The sequence below is a fragment of the Theobroma cacao genome, chromosome 9 (assembly GCF_053813885.1).
Source record: "Theobroma cacao isolate CCN51 chromosome 9, ASM5381388v1, whole genome shotgun sequence".
Classification (NCBI taxonomy): Eukaryota; Viridiplantae; Streptophyta; class Magnoliopsida; order Malvales; family Malvaceae; genus Theobroma; species Theobroma cacao.
Genome location: NC_142647.1, coordinates 38,488,767 through 38,508,528, shown reverse-complemented (window position 1 = coordinate 38,508,528; position 19,762 = coordinate 38,488,767). Strand labels below are relative to the sequence as shown.

At 33.6% G+C, this 19,762-nt stretch overlaps 2 protein-coding genes across 5 annotated transcripts; both read right to left on the bottom strand.

Moving 5' to 3' along the window:
• Positions 1 to 3,473: 3,473 nt before the first annotated feature.
• On the bottom strand, positions 3,474 to 8,053 carry LIP2 (lipoyltransferase 2). Of its 4 annotated transcripts, none has more exons than XR_016028355.1 (4): positions 7,666 to 8,053; positions 6,040 to 6,746; positions 5,835 to 5,930; positions 3,474 to 3,608 (listed from the first exon to the last, which is right to left on the bottom strand). XR_016028355.1 is itself a non-coding variant. In XM_088809832.1 (3 exons), the coding sequence occupies exons 2-3, from the start codon at positions 6,741 to 6,743 to the stop codon at positions 5,927 to 5,929; spliced, it is 708 nt and encodes a 235-aa protein (XP_088665958.1). In that variant the 5' UTR covers positions 6,744 to 6,746; positions 7,670 to 8,052; the 3' UTR covers positions 5,828 to 5,926. The 4 variants fall into 4 exon arrangements, 2 of the variants coding, with proteins under 2 accessions (XP_088665958.1, XP_088665957.1); XR_016028354.1 differs by having other exon boundaries at positions 7,670 to 8,051; XM_088809832.1 differs by lacking the exon at positions 3,474 to 3,608 and having other exon boundaries at positions 5,828 to 5,930; positions 7,670 to 8,052.
• Positions 8,054 to 8,380: 327 nt separating this feature from the next.
• On the bottom strand, positions 8,381 to 13,401 carry LOC18589701 (selenoprotein O). The gene is made up of 8 exons (XM_018127740.2): positions 12,991 to 13,401; positions 12,556 to 12,665; positions 11,567 to 11,623; positions 11,180 to 11,479; positions 10,814 to 11,061; positions 9,667 to 9,973; positions 9,308 to 9,581; positions 8,381 to 9,045 (listed from the first exon to the last, which is right to left on the bottom strand). The coding sequence occupies exons 1-8, from the start codon at positions 13,381 to 13,383 to the stop codon at positions 8,791 to 8,793; spliced, it is 1,944 nt and encodes a 647-aa protein (XP_017983229.1). The 5' UTR covers positions 13,384 to 13,401; the 3' UTR covers positions 8,381 to 8,790.
• Positions 13,402 to 19,762: the final 6,361 nt, after the last annotated feature.

Below are 19,762 nucleotides of genomic sequence, written 5' to 3'. Positions count from 1 at the left end.
CATGTACTAAACAAAGTGGTAAGAAAGTCGACTTCCATGGTTTTCAAATATTATCAAAATACATGGAATACTTGGAGCAAATTTTCAATATAGAAGGGGAATTTTGGAATACCTCATTTTTTAAGAACATGGATGTCATTTGATTAATGATGGAAGTGTTGGGTAGAATTCTAGTCATTTCCCATGCTCCATTAATGAGTACTTCACCAGAGGAATTGTAACAGATGTTATGAGATTTCGATGAAGAGTTAGAAGACATTGCAACAAAGATAACTTCACTGAGAAAGTGTGAAGTTGAAGTCCAAGAACAATTAGATGTCTTTGCTAATATTAAAAATAGTAACTCTTCTTTATGGAGTATGTAGTTGGCTAGGCTTTTGCTTCTCTTGTACTATTTTTTTTTTTTTGAAAGCTCGTTTGAGCTGGTACTTTGTTATTGATATATCATATTTTTTATTTTTTTTGTAATAATATCATACGCATGTTGCGTACTAGTACTTTGTTATTGATATATCATATCTTTTTTTTTTCTTTTGCAATAATAATAATATCATACGCATGTTGCATACTTATTCCTATTTTGCATTATTGTATGTAGATAAAAGGGATCTCTCAACTTTACATCAAGGAAATTAACTCTAACCTGATGCGAAAGAGATTAATTCAACCCTTAAAATAAGTAAGCATAAGAGCTATGGCCAATTTGTGAGTAATAAGCTATGGTCAAGAAATGAGCGATAAAAAAGTGACGGTTACTCAAGAATAGGCTTTAACGTGTCCAATGAATGACATTATTATGAAAAGCTTTAATGTGAGTAATCGTTACTGTAATTGGGTATAATAAGACTTGTTATCGAGTAAAAGATAATAGAGAAAAAAGAATAAGCTGTACATGAATAGGTACAAGAGAAGAAGGTATATGTAAACAAGTATACGAGAACAAGGTATATGTAAACAGGTATACGAAAACAAGGTAGGAGGGTGAAACACTTGTACTTCAGGAAAACGTTAAGAAAAAGACTTCTTAACTACCTCCATGTCTGAGCCACCAAACCAAACTCTCCAGAACATCTAAAGATGAAAGTTACCCATAAACCCTGCCACTTATTTCGAATTGCTTTCACTGCTATCCATGTGAAGTAGTTATTCCAATATTATTAGTTGTTACACATGGAGTAGTGTTACTCTTATTCTAGTTGTTCTGCATGAAGTAGCATTTCACTTGTTCTAATTGTTCTGCGTGAAATAGTACTTCACTTATTTAAATTGTTCTGTGTAAAGTAATGCTTCACTTGTAATGATTATTGTCATTATTCTCTGTACAATATTATGATGTAAAATAATTCTTTAGAGAATAAATACTAATCAAAATCAAGTATCTACATCTGCTATACCCATGGAGCCAAAACACGACACTGAAGTTTCTCATAACGATATGCACTATAAGATTAGCTCACTATAAACTCCAATTAAAGCACCTTACAATGTGGAGCAGTTGTGGCATTTCAGCTTTTAGCTACATGCTCTGTTTTGGAAAAAATTATATAGCCTGTCTGAAACCAACTACTTTGCACTCCATTAAGAAAGATATCTAAAATTTTTATCACACCAAAGCTGCTATCATCTATTACTCCTACTGCAAAGCAATTACTTCACAGAACAAACTGAAGACTAGGCTATGCTCCAATGGTTTCTAGGCTGCAAGGTTCAAAGACTGTTGAAAAAAATAATTAGGACACTCTCCATACAAAGTGGTCAATCATAAGAGCTTCCAAACTTTCCCATTTTGATATTCACCTAACGAAGGAAGATGACTCCAAGGCATTTTCCACCTCTAAGAATGCTTTCTCATTGTTTTTGTATATTAGATGAAATGTTGCCATGTTTTGCTGTTATACAAGTCTCCGCTCTCTACCAAAGAATTCTGTTCATTTTAACTGATTCATCTTAATTGCTTTTATGGTAACTAGAAAAAAGAACATTCCTTCACGTAACTTAAAACAGTATCACAACCAATGTCAAAATGGTATTGCTGCACTTAGCAATGTCCCTTTCTAATGCGCTTTTCTGACGTTGAACATAATGCTTAGTGGTTCCAGCTTAATATCAAGGAGAAAGTATTTCGCTGTTTGCACTTTTCATTTTCGAATTTTCATTTATGATTTTTATGTACAATTTTATCATTCTATGATATGAGAATTTTGTCTTCAGAAATGTGATTATCTATCATATTAATAATGCCTTCAGTCCTGAGATGCGATCTTTCAATTAGATGAAACTTCTTTTGTAGTAGATTTTGACTTTTATCACTAGTCAAATGAAAATATATTCAATGGCATATGTTTCTACTTGAGCTATAGTTTCTCATTATGAATTCAGGAAGAACTTTAGTTATATCAGAATGTGCCTACACATCAGTCAAATATCTTATGCATAGAATGGGCAGGTATAGATAGGGGTCTTCTACAGCCTAGCCCTTTCTCTTCAAACTAGAAAGCAAAACTATTTTTCCCCTTGGGACCGAACCTGGCGAAACAGAACAATTCCTTCTGCAGAACACCTCCATCAAAAACTAGGTTGGAACAGATATATATCTGATCATAAAGCAATCATTTCTTTGAATCAAGTAATGACAGAAAGCTGACATTGGAAGTTTGGAACAGGGAGAAACAATAAATCACAGCTGAGAGGATAATTAATATACTAGATGGAGGAAAATGAACACTGTGGAAGAGGACAATAAACTGGAAAGATACTGTTGTGTGTGCGTGTGAGAGAGAGGGAGAGGGAGAGGGAGAGGGAGGGAGAGTCCACATACCCTTTAGGCTGTAAAGGTTTTATTCTCTACCTAAAAGGATCTTTAGCTGCATTACTGTTATTGGAAGGTAGCACGTGTAGTTTTGTTTACATGATCTGCCTCATGGATTATTTTACCTAAAAACCTAAACAAAAAAGAATATAAGAGCACCAATCTTGTTTTGTTCGTCACATGTAAAGAAACTGGGAAGAACAAGAGTAAAGATGGTACAAATTACATCTTGCAATTTCCGCAGAAAGTTTCACTGCAAAAAGAAATTAAATTACTCAGGCCAAAAGTAGCAGTGGAAAAACAAGAAAAACAAAACACATAAACCATCAGCACAAAACTGGTGATCTTCTGAAACAAACTATACTATTTCGTTCTTATGTTTTATTTACAGGGACAGGGTTCTGTAAATACACTTATATCTCACCTCTAAATCTACTGCCAAACAGGACTTGCAGGAAAAATAAATAAATATTGAATAATTTATGGATACAGAGCAAGAAAAAAAAAATCCGAGATCCAACTTTCCTACCTATCAAAAGGTAAATGTAAGGAAACTGCAAAACTGTTGAAAGAGAATTGAGACTTGATTTCTCTTTCTTCCTTAAATCTCTTGACATAACACTGGAGTTACTTGTTTTGGGTGGGATTTGAAGCACTCGGCGGTGCTTTCCTTAGACTTGCCTCCACAGCTTTCTTTGGATCTTGAATGGCTCTACTCAACTTGTTTAGATTCGCAGAAATAGAAGCAAAAGAATCTAGCAATCTCCTCGGTTGATTTCTAACTCTTGGATGAGTGTTGCTGCAACAGTGGAGGGAGAGTGGAGAACAGATGAGTAAGTGAAAGAGTAGTAAGGCAAAGACAGCAAACAAAGCTCTATGAATGGATTTCATAGTGTTGTTCAGTTGGAGAAGAAATGTAACAGAGATGACTTTGGCGCTAAGACATTCACAGATACCTTCAGGAAAGGTGACCGTGCATGTGTTACATGTTGGTTCTTCTAAAGTCTTATACACAAGTGTAACATATATACATAGATATAGATATTAATATATAACTAGAAAATTACCCCTTTCCTAATTAAAACCTGTTTTGAAGTTGAATATTCCTATCCTGACTAGGTATCATGTCTTTAGAATAAATTCAATACCATAGCTATTTAACCAGGGTTATGGCATATTTAACTTGTCTGGTTTTGAAATGTAGATGGAAACTACTTACAATCAGGTTCTGTAATAACTGGAGCAAAGATACTCATAAGCAAAAAATCATTAGCAACACAGTTATAACCAAACATTAATTTAGATAAGAGAAAATTAATGACAGCAAAGTAGGCCAGTAAGGCTATAAAATAATCATAAAGTGCATGTTGGGATTTCCACTAACAATACATAAGGATTTTATTGAAGCACAAATTTGACTGACCTTCGGTAACATCTTCTTCATTAGATATATTATAATTCTTATTCATTTTCTTTGTTGTTTAATGGGTTGGGACTTGGAAGCAGCTCATCATGTGATACTGAATTGAGTAGTACATTTCTCTGACTTTTCTGGAATCCTCAAATATTAGATAACATGTGTCATGTGACCTATCACATGAGACCAAATCAGTTGCATCATTTGTCTGCCTTACCTTGTTTATTAAATTAGTAATCAGTTTTTTGTATCTGTATTAAGTGTTAACAAAAACAGCTAAAGTTAGCTGGGTAATCCTGCTTTCTGCAAACATTTATCTTCAAGGAAAATGCTCTGTTTACTCTTCTAATTTTACCATCTGGGATTTGGGGTTCTACCAAGGATCTACATCTTTTCTCATCAGTGACTTTTCTCACACATAAAAGTAATCTTTTTCCTTGATTAAGTTTATCAGGAACATGGTTTCAAGTTGGTGACAATTTAAATTATACAGCTGCCAGACATTATTAACAAACTAAAAGCATGTTGAAAAGATCTTTTTCTTTTCTAATTTTGGCAGGTTTTCCTTTCCCCACCCCACACCCCCCCCCCCCCCCCCCCCCAAAAAAAAAAAAAAAAAACTATATGATGCCGCATCACTGATTAGTCAGCAATCAAATAAAATAGAAAGAGGGAAAGTTAACAGAAACATTCTAGTCCCATCTCCTTAGGAATGGTCATGGTGATAGAATACGAAACCCATTAATATAAGATCTGGTCAAAAGGACTCCTGAGAGCTGTATTTGAAGGATCCCTATGAAAAGTAAGAACATGTGAATAGATTGCAAGAACCATGTTCATTTTGTCAGAACCAGAGTAGACGTCACAGTATAGGCTTCCAAGTTAACCCACACTCTTATGTTGGTCAAATGGTACCAAATTTACTTGAGCAGTGTTTCATTCATGTAGGCAATATGATTTTCTGGAGTAAAACAACCTGGATCAAACACTAGTTGCATACAAGCTTAGGTTCCATTCCATGAGTTCTAATCCTATGGATTTGATTTCTAAGGGAGTTATCACGAAATATTGACATGACAGTTGCAAGTACAAAATTCTAATTCATAATAAACAAATAAGCGTTGCTTTAACTACTTCAATTTTTAGCTAATCTGATTCCCTTTTTAGTATAAGTTTAATACAGATAAAGTTAATGTTAAATTGAATTTACAGTTTGCAACCTAAAAACTTAAACTCAAAACATCATAAACTTTAAACCAACAAAAAATTAAATAAATATATTTAAAATTTTCAGCTTTTAAAAAATTTTGAACCAAATTGTAATTTCTGATTTTTGAAATGGAAGAACATATTTGTATTGGTTCATCACTCAATTTTAAATGTTAAAAAGTGTAACTAGTTATTTTTTATAATTGTTTTGGTTTCTCTATACAAATTTAATATTGGTTTTCCAGTAATTCTTTGTCTGGCCAAAAGACGATGAATTGGGGAATGCTGCAGAGAGCAGGGAAAGTGAATTTCACTCATTCAGCAGACCATTCAATCCATTTTTTAAATAAGAATAAAAAAGTTTTCGAGGCATCCTAAAGCATGTCACCCACTTTATACCTGGATGGGAGGATACAGTAGACATCCTTCAACGTTGCTAATATCTTCTAGCCGTCCTGATTCCAACATCACTGAGGATCTCTAATTTGGATTCACCTTTCAGGCACAGAATGAAACCAACAATTTTGATTAATTTTCTCCCATGAATATATTAATCAAAGGTTACATAGTGAGATCATTTCGCGTATTATAAGTTACAACTCACTCAATTTCTTCATTATCAGGCAATATCAAGGGACTCTCCTCCCATGTGATACTACTATAACCAAAGAGTCTTGCAAAACAAGAAATTAACTGCTCATGAATTACTTCTTCAGCAGGAAGCACAGCACCTGTCTCCCTTCTCAAAGATGTAACTTCTTTATCTCCAATCCCGCAAGGTACAATATGTTTAAAATACTTCAAGTCAGGATCAATGTTGAATGCCAACCCATGAGAGGTGACTCCATACGATATCCGGACACCAATTGCACCAATCTTTCTGTCTCCAACCCAAACCCCTGTCTCACCCTTTTGTCCAGCACATGCCTTCACACCATACAAAGATGCTAATTCAATCATAGTTAACTCAAGTTTCTCTACATAATTCCTAGCACCAAGCCCAATTTCCCGAAGAGAAATAACAGGGTATAAGATGGCTTGACGAGGACCATGAAATGTAATGTCTCCTCCCCTTTGTGTATAATGAAGTTCAGCTCCCATTTGTTTCAATTCAGACACAGGTATTAACAAATTGTGATCAGTTCGCCGTTTGCCAAGGGTATATGTTGGAGGATGTTGCAGGGACAGGAGAGTATCTGGAATCTTACAAATTTTTCTATCAGAGACCAGCTTCTCCTGCAGCTTAAGTGCATCCAAGTAGTTGACAACGCCCATCTTCCACACCTCAAGATTTCGTGGACCTCTCATTCCCTGTGGAATGCGACATGATTAACCACATTTCCTTGATTCATCATTTCAACTATTGTGATCACATTCAACTATCCAGTACAGAATAAAAAACTACTACCGTCACCATCTGATCCCAAAAGGGAGAGCAAAGGCAATTCTTCATATGCAACATTTAAGTTATCGTTTAATTTGTAAAACAGCCTAATGGTAAAAAACTTTTTAGGCAATTAGAAAACAATATGAGCATTGAAATGACCATAGTCAAGATAAATTAACAGATGCTTTAGGGCATCTGAAGTTCCAAGGAATTTGATGTGATTGAACAAAACAAAAACAAAGATGAGAGTCAGAATGAAATCGTCGTTGTGCAGGTCGCAGCAATTTCGTGTTTAGCACATCTAAAACATAGTCTAGGGAGGTAAAGGCTTGAAGGAGAGAATTGAATAGTGAAACATGTTTAAGAAAGTGGAGCATTAAGGCGGAAACAGAACACCCCTTCCCTCCCCTCCCCTCCCCTCCCAAATCTAGTTTGGAATTGAAAAGAGTTATGTCAAGTTGCGTATGACAAGTGTTTCAACTGCAAAGAAACTTACTACAAACAAAAAGAGAGTACTAAGCTTTAATATTACGACCATGGAGCGTCTCTATTTACGTTTGCCATTAACAAAAATGGAAACTTTTGGAGGTTTTGGAAGTAACATTCAAACATCTTTCAATTCATTAGCAAACCCATCAAAAGAAGAAGAAAACTATGCCCAGAAATTCAGATTTGCTTTTACTTGACAACTCATAGAAGCATTTCCTCATACACTTGTACACGTTTCAGCAAAACTGAATGTGGGTATTAAGAATCGGGGGAGAAGATTTAGTATTTTACACTATAGCGCAAGAAATGACGAAATCAAATGAGAAGCAGCAACAAAAAAAAAAGAAACCTTACCTACCTCCTATATTTGCAAAGCACAGTAATCAAAACTCTGAGGGAGATGATTTAAGCCTCTGCAATGACGCTTTCACACGGACGGAAGAGGCCACTCTGTTTTCAGATCTTGACATTTGTCAGCATATAAAATCAATGGTTGAGCTTTCATGCATTAATTAAAATCAAGAGAATCCAAAAGGGGGCGGAATCAGGGCTTATTATCAATTTTAGACAGAGAAAAAAGAGACGATTCCTCCAAGTCCAATCTTCACAGTCTTCGTTTTATTTTTTATGTTTGTCTGTATGTCTGTCTATCGCTGGGTGATGCAGCTCTCCTCTCTGCTCCGCTGGATCGTCAATTTGGGAGCGTTGGCTTTGTAATAGCCAACGTGTCAAGATCCGATACATGCACTGGAGAGGAGCGGAGCTACATCCAAAGCCAAATTTAAATTTGCTATTTACTTTTGTAAACACGCTACTGAAAATATAATAATATTAATTTACAAAGATTACCATTGCCTGGACATCTAGATGCCGCATCAATAAGAGAGACAGAGAGAGTCTTGAATTTGTAAATAAAAATCAATCGAAATAAAAATATCAAGATGTAAGTAGTAAATGAAAATCGTACACAATTATCTGTAATAAAATATCCTTGATCCCTTAAACATATAAATAGGAACTTTCCTTCCTTCACCTATTGGAGAGATTGGTAACCAAGACACGTGACATATGCACTCTGCTGAAAATATAATTTCAATTTATGCATTCCAGTTCAAAAGCTAGGATAGTCAAACGTGACAAGGATTAAGATGGACCAACAACTGCGAAATAGAACGACGAGGGGGGAAATGGACCCTCCCACTTTGAGCGTCAAGGTTTCCCGGTAGTTTTTTTCTTTTCTCTAGCATACCATTACAACAAATGGGCAATAGATATGAGAAGCTAATGCCATGGTTATAGCATAGACATGCACTACAGAGTGAAGTAAATGCTGTCCCCACTGGTATACAAGCATTACTACACTTTATTGCATAAGGGGGTGAAAAGCTAAATAAAAAATTTCTCCACTATTATATACAAAGGTGCACTCTTCCTTTTTTTGGTATTTCTAATTTTGTATAACATAGCCAACTAATAAAATCATGAAGAACAAGACAGCATGCAAACACCAGGCCGATAAGCCCATGCTGGAGGCAAGCGCGCATATTTTTCCATTCCCGGTTGCTCATCATATGGCCGCTCCATTACTTTTAGCAGCCTTCGAACCTCTCTGAAGTCACCAAGTTCAGCTGCATCAATAGCACTCTGGCATAGATAGTTCCTGAGAACATATTTAGGGTTCACTGAGTCCATTGAAGCTTTCCTCTCCTCATCTGAGATGCCACTGGCAACAAGCTGCAGAAAAAAGATATCTTGTGAGATTTTCCGCAGTTGCTACAACAAATTGGAAAATGAGGAACACAACTTTGTTTACTTATCAACACCAGTTTGGCTACAATAACAGAGACTAATAAACTAGAATAATTACTAAATAGACATATGGCAACCCTATAAACCCATTTTTGGAGTTTAAAAACTTCAACACCAGTTTATAGGATAGTAATTCACACACACATCTCAGTGTGTGTATATTCACGTGACCAAAATACCATTGTACCTCTTGTATATAGGATTGTACCCAACTGACCCATGCCTCCTTGCGTTCCCTGCCAATATCTAGCAGAACAGCCTTCAGTGGCACCAATAACTCATCTTCTGGAATACCAGGATCTGCTTTGATATTGGAAAGTGACCGAAAGAAATTCGTGTAATCCACTTTATCAACAGCCAAATTATTAAGAAGTTTATTGACAAGCTGTTTATTGTATTTTTGGAGGCCAAGCTTTTGGCTTATTATAGCTTGATAATCATCCATAAATTTTGTCCCATACCTGCAACAAGGTAATGTATAAGTGGTCCATAACAGAAGATTTTTAGCATTATTACAACGAAGAGAGAACTCTAAATTAGACATACCTTTCCATGGCATAGTTTGCTTCTTTATCATTTATCAAATGCGCAGCCATCAAAGTTGAGGCAAATTGTGCAATATTCCATAAGCCAATATCAGGCTGATTTGCAAAGCAGTATCTTCTCCCAGGAAGATCTGTCGTATTTGGTGTGTAACTTGGATCAAAAGCATCCAAAAATCCAAAAGGACCATAATCAATGGTGAGACCCAAAATGCTCATGTTGTCAGTGTTCAGAACACCATGAGTAAAGCCAACTCCCTGCCATCTTGCAACCAAAGAAGCAGTACGCTCAGCAACCTCCACTATCCATGCTGATATAAACAAAAAGAGAAGTAAAAAATTAGAATTATTACCACTTAAATCATCAAATTTTACTACATTGTGTTCAATATGGACAAACTGCACTCAAGGCATACACAAGACATAACTAGTTGTCAACATTGCATTAAGGGGTACAAGAAGGAACGACTGATGTCCTGCACCGCACTCAATGCATACACAAGGCAAAACTAGTTGTCAACATTGCATTAAGGGGTGCAGGGAAGCACTCATGTCCTGCACACCACAGACAAATTCAACTCTCTATGTATCATTGAGCCAGTCACAAGGGAGTATAAATTTATGAACAGAAATCAAGACTAAAATTATAAAATGTTTCCTTATTGACCCAAATGTAAAGTTGGAACCCAGCAGAGTAAAGCTAGCCTGTCTCAATTGCTTCCCAACCAACAAGTCAAAAACCATTAGGTCATAACACCAGAGAAAGAAGCACATGTGTCATTCGCCTAGATACATAAGTAAGCACTATGCAACAACAGTTCAGGCCTTCTCCCAGTATGCAGGATCAGCCATTGTGCTCTATATAAAATCCATAGACAGAAAACTTGGAATAGCCCTACAGTTTTTGAATGTGACAAAGCTTACAGCCAACAGTAATAGGAAATCGTGTTTCACGGTCATCAGAGTAGTAAAAAGAAATCCACAAAAGTCAGCAGTTGACAGAATGCAGAACCACAAAGAGAGAAGGGAGACCTACTCGACCCACAAACTGATTTTTCACCTATCCACCCTAATTTTGCCTAAACCACTTTCATATAGCTCATCAAATTTACCATCTATACCACGTGTGGTAATGAATCCTATATATTTACCTGCATACTTGTTTGAAGTCAAATCCACAACTGAATGATCATCATCACCTGTGCTAAAAGACAAGCTCTCACTTTTACTAATGTTCTCAATATGAGGGAAGTGATGTCTAATGGCATAGTCTGCCAAATCACGAACAATGCCAAGGTCCTCTTCTCCCCTAGAAGCATGTATCTGGAATGAACCAAACCGCAGAAAGGACTGGGCAACTCTGCAAACAATTGCACCAGGTTCTTCCTTTGGATTGCCACTGCAGTAGAAGATTAAAAGAATTATAATTGAAATACACCCCACATATTTATCTACTAGTATGCAGGAAACGTCCACTTAGCCAGTCATTATCTAAGTCAAAAACCCAGTGAACATACTCATAGAACATGTCTCGAGTTACAAATTTTCCAGTAGTCACAAGACAAAGGGCACGAGTAGTTGGAATTCCTAGAAAATGCATTGCTTCACTGCAAAGAAATTCGCGGATGCTACTTCGCAAGACCGCAAGCCCATCTGCAAATCGACTGTATGGGGTCTTCCCAGCTCCTTTAAGCTGCAATTCCCACCTTTCTAGCTTAGAATTTAGAATCTCCCCCAGAGTAATTGCACGGCCGTCACCCAGCTGACCAGCCCACGTGCCAAATTGATGCCCACCATAGCATTGAGCATATGGCACCCTGTCAGAGGTAAAATCAATGAGGACCAGAAGGAGTATAACTAAGAAATAAGCTGATAGTAATAAAAGCTTTGTGACAAATACTTACGCTCCAGCCAAAGGAGAAACCCCAGAAAATTTAAGGGGAAAATCTGGTCTTTCAAATCTGCAGCTCCAATGAAGAGCTATATGGTTAATCCCTAGGATAACATGAAGCAATACAAGGGGACAGAAAAAGGCAGTAAACAACAATCAAAACCAAGGCTTGAAAAATGAAAATTTCCAAGAATGTGGAAAATGACTTAATCCTATAAATTAAGGTTACATTTAGTCAATAGGATAATAGATAGAATAGGAGAGGACAAAATTATGAGTAAATTGTCTTCATTTATCTTGTTTTGGTGCACGCATAACCAGAAGACTTCAATTTATTTTACTTACTCCTAACCATATAGGAGTGTGCATATTGTATAGGATGAATAATCCAACTGACTCTCAAATTCTTCTATCCGAGACTAGATAAAATGACAAATATAGCATGAAATAAGAAGTCATCCCATGCATGAAACAAGCCTTAAAAGAAAACAAGCATTTCAGCATATTTACAGATAGATATCAAAGTACAAACAAATGTAGACATGCCATCTTAAAAACACATCCTTGTAAATCAGAATGTTGCCATATGATCATCACTAGCTATACAAATAATCCCCCCCCCCCCCCCCCCTTTCCCCTTTCTTTATAGTTTCCAGTCAAATGCTAGAAGTTAAACATTCCAAGGATATCCAAACATCAATAATGAAAAGAGTTTAAGGCATAGTGAAAATTTGAAAATAGAATAACCTCTAACAGTTTCTATGATACTCAGGAAATGTATATTCCAAAGACCATTCAAGTGCTCACATGGAATATCTTAACAACAACATATCAGAAACCCAAGGAGTACACATGGATGCAAATGCCCGAATGTTTTTTCTAAGGAGTAACAGTTCAGCTAGGGAAATTGAAACTAACATTTTAAAATCACAGATTGCTTAGATGCCCATCAACAATCATTCGCTCATACCATTTAAAATCACAGTGTAATGCAATGCTTACTCTTTAGGATTCAGATCAAGCAAATCAGCCACTGAGTCTGACCAGGCAACAAGCTTCGGATTCTCTACTTCAGCTGATGGCAAAACTTTCGTATAACAGGCGTGTAAAACCTGCAAAATCATCATAAAAATTTTTTAAAAAAGCTTATTTCAAATTATACAAATCAAAGATTCAACTTTGTCTTTTCTCGCTCTTTAATCAGTAGATAAAGATCCATTTTTTTTCCTTTTTCCATTCTTATAAACTAAATCAATTAACAAATTTGCGATTTTAACTAGTAGTTTAATTTTAATAAAATACATAAAAAAATACAGGAAAAATCTCCTTATTTAAAAAAAAAAAACAATATACTTTCAACAATTTCCTATTAAATCAAGAAAAATAGCATAAAATTAAAACGTGCAAAAGAAAATAAAAAGAAGTTAGAAAAATAACCTGACGTGGTATTGAATCGCTTCTAGGGTCACCAGGGAGCTCTCTAACGAAGGAATGGTCCCAATTCAGATCTTCCAGGCCTAATTTGACATTTTTGTTTTTAATTTTATTGTTGATATTATCATTATCTTGTTCCGTTAAGCTTTGATTTTTCAAACCCTCGGCTATAGACTCGACGGAGAGGGAGGAAGGGGGGTCGGGTGAAGGCGAGTCCATGCGAAGGCTGCCGCCGGTGGAGAGGTGGCATGCAAGGGAGAGGCGGGGTTTGAGGAAAAGGGAAGGGCTAAAAGGGGATTTAGGGGAAGAGCGAAGGAAGGAGCGGAGGCAAAGGGAAGTGAGAGAGGAAGAAGAGAGTGCGAGGAGCGGTGATATTGGAGAGAAATGAAATATCATTTTTTTTTTTTTGATAAAATAAAAATTTTGGTCAGGGGTTAGAAAAGGTTCGAGAGAGGGCGGTTGATTAGTCGGTCCAATACGTGACCAAAGCATCTCACATACACCTGACCACATATTTTTAAGTTGACCCAATCCAACAACAAAACAATCCGCTCAATTGGGTACCTTATGCTTCTTTTCAAAAATTATTCACGTAAATTTTATTGAATTTGCATGATTTTATTTTATTTTTCAATTTATCATATTGGATCACTTGAACCTACTAAATTTGGGCTTTACTGAGTATGGGTTTAGTGTATTCATTGAAACATTAGGGTCCACGTGATTCAAATCTTTCTGTAAATCAAAATTTATTTTTTAAAATAAATTTAAATTAATTTTTTTTATATGAAAGAAAATTTTATGAAATTAATTTAAAATAACATCTTAAGTCATTGGACACTTAGAGAGTCCGTAAGTAATAAATAAGAAATGTTTATATGGAGTACATCAATAAACTTGTAATTCTATACTAAAATCATTATGATGAGTGACCATCCAATCGGTACACTAATTAATTTCACGATATATATGAGATAAGTGATATTCCCATTCTTTGTGAAGCAATTTAAATTAAATTTAAGATATTATTAAAATTAATATATTTATTTGGATGATTAAATGTAACTAAATAAGAAAATACTGATTACGACTTCTTCATTATCATATGAACATATTCTTGAACTTGTACTTTCGATCAAGCGGTAAAGTAAGTGCTACGTAAACCTCAATTAATGCATTTGATTTTATTTAATATATTTTAATTTAGACCTTAATTTATTATTCATGATCTTTATCTCTATTTTAAGTTTTTTACCTCAAAAAGTGCATTGCCTCTTATGAATCTAAAGACCAAATAACAAAAAAAAAAAAGAAAAAGGAAAACGAGATGTATGGCATTTGAAATGGTTAACAATATCACTAGATTAAGAAAGAAAATTAAGCAAAAATTAAGAGTTTCAAAAATCCGAGCCGTCATGTTATGGCTTTTGCAATCTAAGATGAAAATTTTAAAAATTTGATAAATTAGTGCAGCAGGAGTAGGGTGAGTTTGCATCAGGTATATCTTATGTTCTAAATCTTTATGAATTAAGTATAATATTTAAAAAAGTTTCTAAACTATTTAAAAAATTTTAAACAAATTTTTTTTGTTATGTTCATGTTAGGAATTTGAGAATATGATGTCTTGAAAGCAAGCATGTTATCATGTTTATTTTCATTCATTTATTTGTAATGAAAATACATTTTAATAATAAGATGAAGAATTTGTTTTAAGGAAGTATTTATTTTCTAGTTATAAAAATACTATGATTTTATTAAGATATTAAAATACATTTGAATGCAGAGTTATGCATAGAAGACATGTATTTTAATAGAATCTAAAAATTATTCACAGCCATATAATAAAGCTAATCACTTTATTATGTTAAAGTTATAGTGTCTAGATTACTTCCAAAACAAGAAATGTGATTCACTTCAAGAGAATGATGAGTCTCAAATCATCGGAGTAATTGACTTCGAATAATGACACTATAATTTGAATTGGAATTACATGAGAATCAAGTTTAAATTTAATAGTTACTTAAACTTTGATCTCATACTTGTGCATTCGCTTATGATAGAATCAAAATCTTAATGGATAGTGGACTCATGTTTTATCTTCTTATAATTTTTGATATACCATGGGCATGATCATCCTATTACGTTGATTTAGACTCTGTGTGTTAGGATTATAATTGAGATAAGCATCCAAGAACATGTATCCAAAAAGTGAAGTTCATAGCATTAACATCACTTCTAGTAATTTCAAAAAGATTGATGATTAATCTAAGCTTAGTAGATTGATGAATTAGCTACTCATCATATTTTGCTACTAAAAAAAAATTAGATCTAAAGTATTGGATCACCAATTTAATAAAATTTAAGAAAAAATTAACATAAAAGATAAAATAGTGATTTCACTTTTGAGGAAATTGTGAGAGATAATCTTCCTCATAAACCTAATTCAAAAGTATCATTTATTATAATTTTAACTATTTTTAGTCAATTTTTGGCATGAATTGAAAACAATGCCTTTTAAACAATTTCAGACAAATTAAAATGGTTTCAGTTTTCTCTATCCTGCCATCCAAACAAAAATTTTAAAATTAAATCTCTGTTTTTCTCTATTACCAAATACTGTCTATCTCGCCATCCAGCTCTTTCTCACTATTCCAAAAAACAGAGATGACATCAAGGTATGTGTTTTAGGTTCTTGAGTTTATTAGATTATATTCATAGAACCTCCAAATTAAGGAGTTAAAATTGATTAAACATATTTGTAAATTTGAATACTGTATGACTTTGGCAACTTAAACTTGATTGGGAGCAAGCAAATCAATTGATTATTAGGTATTGTATTACTGGTTTTAGACATTGTGTCACTATTTTTTAGGTATTGTGAGACTGACTTTTAAGTATTGTGTGATTTAATCATTGTGTCTTTGGTTTTTAAGCATTGTTTAACTAGTTTTTAAGCATTACTTGACTAGGTTGTAGGTATTGCGTGACTAGGTTGTAGGAATTGCGTGACTAAGTTGTAGGCATTGCCTAAGTCACACAATGCCTAAAAACTAGTCACGCAATGCCTATCAATTAGTCACGCAATGCCATATCAACCATTCACGTAATACCTAAAAATTAGTCATGCAATACCTAAAAATTAGTCACATAATACTTAAAAATTAGTCACGCAATACCCAAAAACCGGTTACATAATGCTTAAAAACCACCAAAACTATTGAATTTCATTTAACAAAATCAACAACTTCAAACAACACTATATTTCATTTAACAATATAATCAACGAATATGCCTACTTGGCGAAGAATGCTCAAAGGTTTTTCTTCATGTATCAAAAATCACTCCAAAATATTTAAAATGCTCAAAACGCTCAGAGATTTTTCTTCATGTATCAAAAATCACTATAAAATGCTCAAAATGTTTAAAGGTTTTTCTTTCTAGCAATGAATACTTTAGAGATGAATGGTCTGCCGAGGAAAGCTCAAAGGATATGAGTCAGTTTGAGGTGTGGATCTAAACATATGGGTCGGTTTCATTAATGGTAATTTTGTCTAAAATTAATTTCTCTTCGCTAAAAATAGTTAAATTATAGATAGAGCTATTTTCAAAAACACTTTATTTATAAGGGGTATTTTTGAAAAGAACCCTTTCACATTTTGTCATTTGATGGTTATGAGGGTTTACAACATAAGGTTTGCAATTGGACAACCAATTTAAATATTAATATTGGATCATTTCTTGTAATTGTAGTTACTCTAAAAGTGCAACCATAGATCTATGGTGGAGTGATTTCATAGTTAATAAACTTGAATTATCTTAATGAGATTAATAGTAATTCTAAGTTTATTGGAGCTTAGAATAGTTACATCCAAATAGGTTTCCTACTTAGCTTCGTAGAATTCAAAGTTGAAATGCATACATTTTTAATTAATTAAATTAATGCTCAAAATGGTAACTTTACCTATTGTCTTAATTAAGACAACTCTTGTCTTAATTAAGACAAGGTATATATGTTATCTTAATTAAGACAAGAGTTGTCTTAAATTAGACAATAGTATATGTGTTAATTAAAGATAAAAAATGATTTAATTATATTATTTTATTTTTGGTAAGTCAAAAAATTTTCTTAATGAATAAATATTTTTTTAAGGTAAGAGTTATTTTAAAATGAAAAATATTTATTAAAGTAATTATTATCTTAAAATAAAACAATATTGAAGGATTTTAATTATAATTAAGGAATCAAATAGTTTATTCTTTATTTATAATTAATTATATTTTCTTGATAAATTATAAGACTCCATGTTTGACAAGGATTTCTTTATTTTATTATTAATTCTTTTTAATTAAAGATGGATAATAATAAAATAGAATAATTATTCAATAAGAAATCCTATTTTGACATGGATAAATAATTGTTAGCTATATGATTGATCCTTGTTTTAATATGACAAAAGTGAATGATAAAAATATTGAATGCTTAGTGCATTAGGACTTAATGAAAAATCCCTATGCTTTTGATTGACAAATAAGCTATGCATTTCAAGATTAATTATGTGTTTTAAGGCTTAAACTAACTTGAAATGTCAAGACCTCGAAAGAGAGTATTGAGACTTATTTGTTTCATGTGCCTCAAGATAACCTAAGTATAAAGATGTATTGAGATAACTCTGGACAGTATGACACTCCACTCAATAAGAGTCATTTTTCCAAAGAACGTGTACTGAAGTATCGAGAACAGGACTAAAATATCAAGATAATTTCTCAAAAATGCAGAATTCTAGAGAACAAGACCAAGTGTATCGAGACACACATCTCAAGAATCGAGCCTTGCTTTCAATCTTCAGAATCTAAAAAAGAAGTTTGAATGTATCAAGATAGAAGACTTCAAGTACAGAGACTTCACCTTCAGACTTCAAGAGCAAATATCCAAGTGCTTGACATCAAAATTGGGTTCAAAAAGAAGAATTTTCTATATATCAAGACAATGGTATAGAGATATCAAAATGAGGTATGGAGACATTTCACAGAGTCTTGATACCTGGTTTCAAAATCCTGATACTTGGTTTCAAAGTCTTCATACCTAATTTCAAAATCTTGATACCTATCACAATGTATAGAGACTTGGCCTCAAAGTCTCCATACTTCACCATCAATTTTAAATTCCAAAGAGCAAATGTTAATGTATCAAGATGTCTTTCAAGGGTATTGATACCTCGTTTCAAGAAAGCTAGACAAAGACAAAAATAATAGATAATTTCTACATCAAATCATCCTCAACAACTATAAAGCTTTTCCAATGTCTACAAAGCTTCTCCAACTATAAAAAAGACTTCTCAAGCACATTTAGAAAGTAAGGAGAATTAAGAAAGAGATCATTTGATCTAGAAACAAATGAAATGAAGAAGAGGAAAAAGAAAGAAAAACTAAGCTAGAGCAGCCACTCATATTCTTTCAAAAGCTTGTGAGCTATATTTGAGCTTCCATTCCTTTGTGCTTTCACTCATATCTTTTGTAATCATTTCTTAGCTTTACCAAACTCTTCCTTTATGTACTCACCCAGCCAAATTAGCCTTTTAGAGTCATATGTGAGCTTTAACGTTGTAAGAGAGAAAAGGATATGCTTGAACCTTTTAAAAGGCAATATGTAAAAGTTTTGCTTGATCCTTGAGAAGGCTAAGGTTTGTTTAATCCTTGAAAAGACTAAGATTATATCTACTCTTGAAAAGGCATTGTGTTTATTATCCTTACTCACGTGAAAAGGTAGTGCATGGGTTATGCTTGATCTTGTGAAAAGGTAGTAGAAGGTTATGCTTGATCCTCTCCAATAGGCAATGTGTAAAGGTTATGCTTGACCTTTGAAAAAGGAATCTTCATAGTGGATTGAAAACTCCTTGGTGAGCCAAAGAAAAGGATGTGGGCGCCTAGGGAAAGGGCCGAACCTCTATAAATAGTTTATCTTTTCTCTTTTTCCTCTTAAACTTGTGCTTTATCTTTTCACTATTTCTCACTTGTGGATTTTACTTTGCATTGAAGAGATTTGAACAATTGTTTTTTATCTTGCTTATTTCGTTTTGAATAAGCTTTTTAAATTTATTATTAGCTTTTTTCCTTTTCACGTCAAAATTGTGCTTTTTATCTTAATGTGAAGATACCTGAATATTTGTCTTCAAAATTGTTTTATTTCTATGCACTCTTCAAATCACTTTTGATTTACCTTAATACATATCTTAGTTTACTTTTCTTTGAAGAGTTTTGAGAATCCACTTCCAACCTACTTGCTTATTTGCGTTTTAAATTGGTTTTGACTTGTTTTAAAGAGAGAGCAAGTTTGTAAATCTTCTTTCTTCTTGAGCTTGTGTTCTTATCATGAAAAATGTTTTAGAAATTTGTTCAAAGCTCACTTACTCTTCATCTTTATATTTGAGCATTTCACTTCATCAAGAAGAGTATTGAAAATTTGTTTTCAGCTTATTTGTTCATTTCCTTTGGTTTGTTTTGAAGTGAAAACAAATTTTGAAAACCTATCATCAAGCTGAAAAGCTCAAGTTGTTTAAAATAATTTTTTAAATCCAATTCATCCCCCTCTTAGATATTCCCACATCATTTTTATTGAGCTAATCGAACTAACAATAATTATAGTTAAATAAATAAATAAATTATTTATTATTTATTATTTAATTATAATTTTCATAATTTTTGGAAGAGTGTGATACAACCATAACTTTTTATGGATGACCTACTTAGATTCTTGATATGAATTTAATTTTAATTA

What these genes read in the sequence shown, in the direction of transcription:
- LIP2 (XM_088809832.1), bottom strand. Translation starts at nt 6,743, where the DNA reads ATGAGAGGTCCACGAAATCTTGAGGTGTGGAAGATGGGCGTTGTCAAC.
- LOC18589701 (XM_018127740.2), bottom strand. Translation starts at nt 13,383, where the DNA reads ATGATATTTCATTTCTCTCCAATATCACCGCTCCTCGCACTCTCTTCT. An exon ending in GTTTCTCCTTTGGCTGGAGC is followed by an intron (nt 11,480 to 11,566) that starts GTAAGTATTTGT and finishes TACCTCTGACAG; the next exon opens with GGTGCCATATGCTCAATGCT. An exon ending in ACTCGAGACATGTTCTATGA is followed by an intron (nt 11,062 to 11,179) that starts GTATGTTCACTG and finishes CTTCTACTGCAG; the next exon opens with TGGCAATCCAAAGGAAGAAC.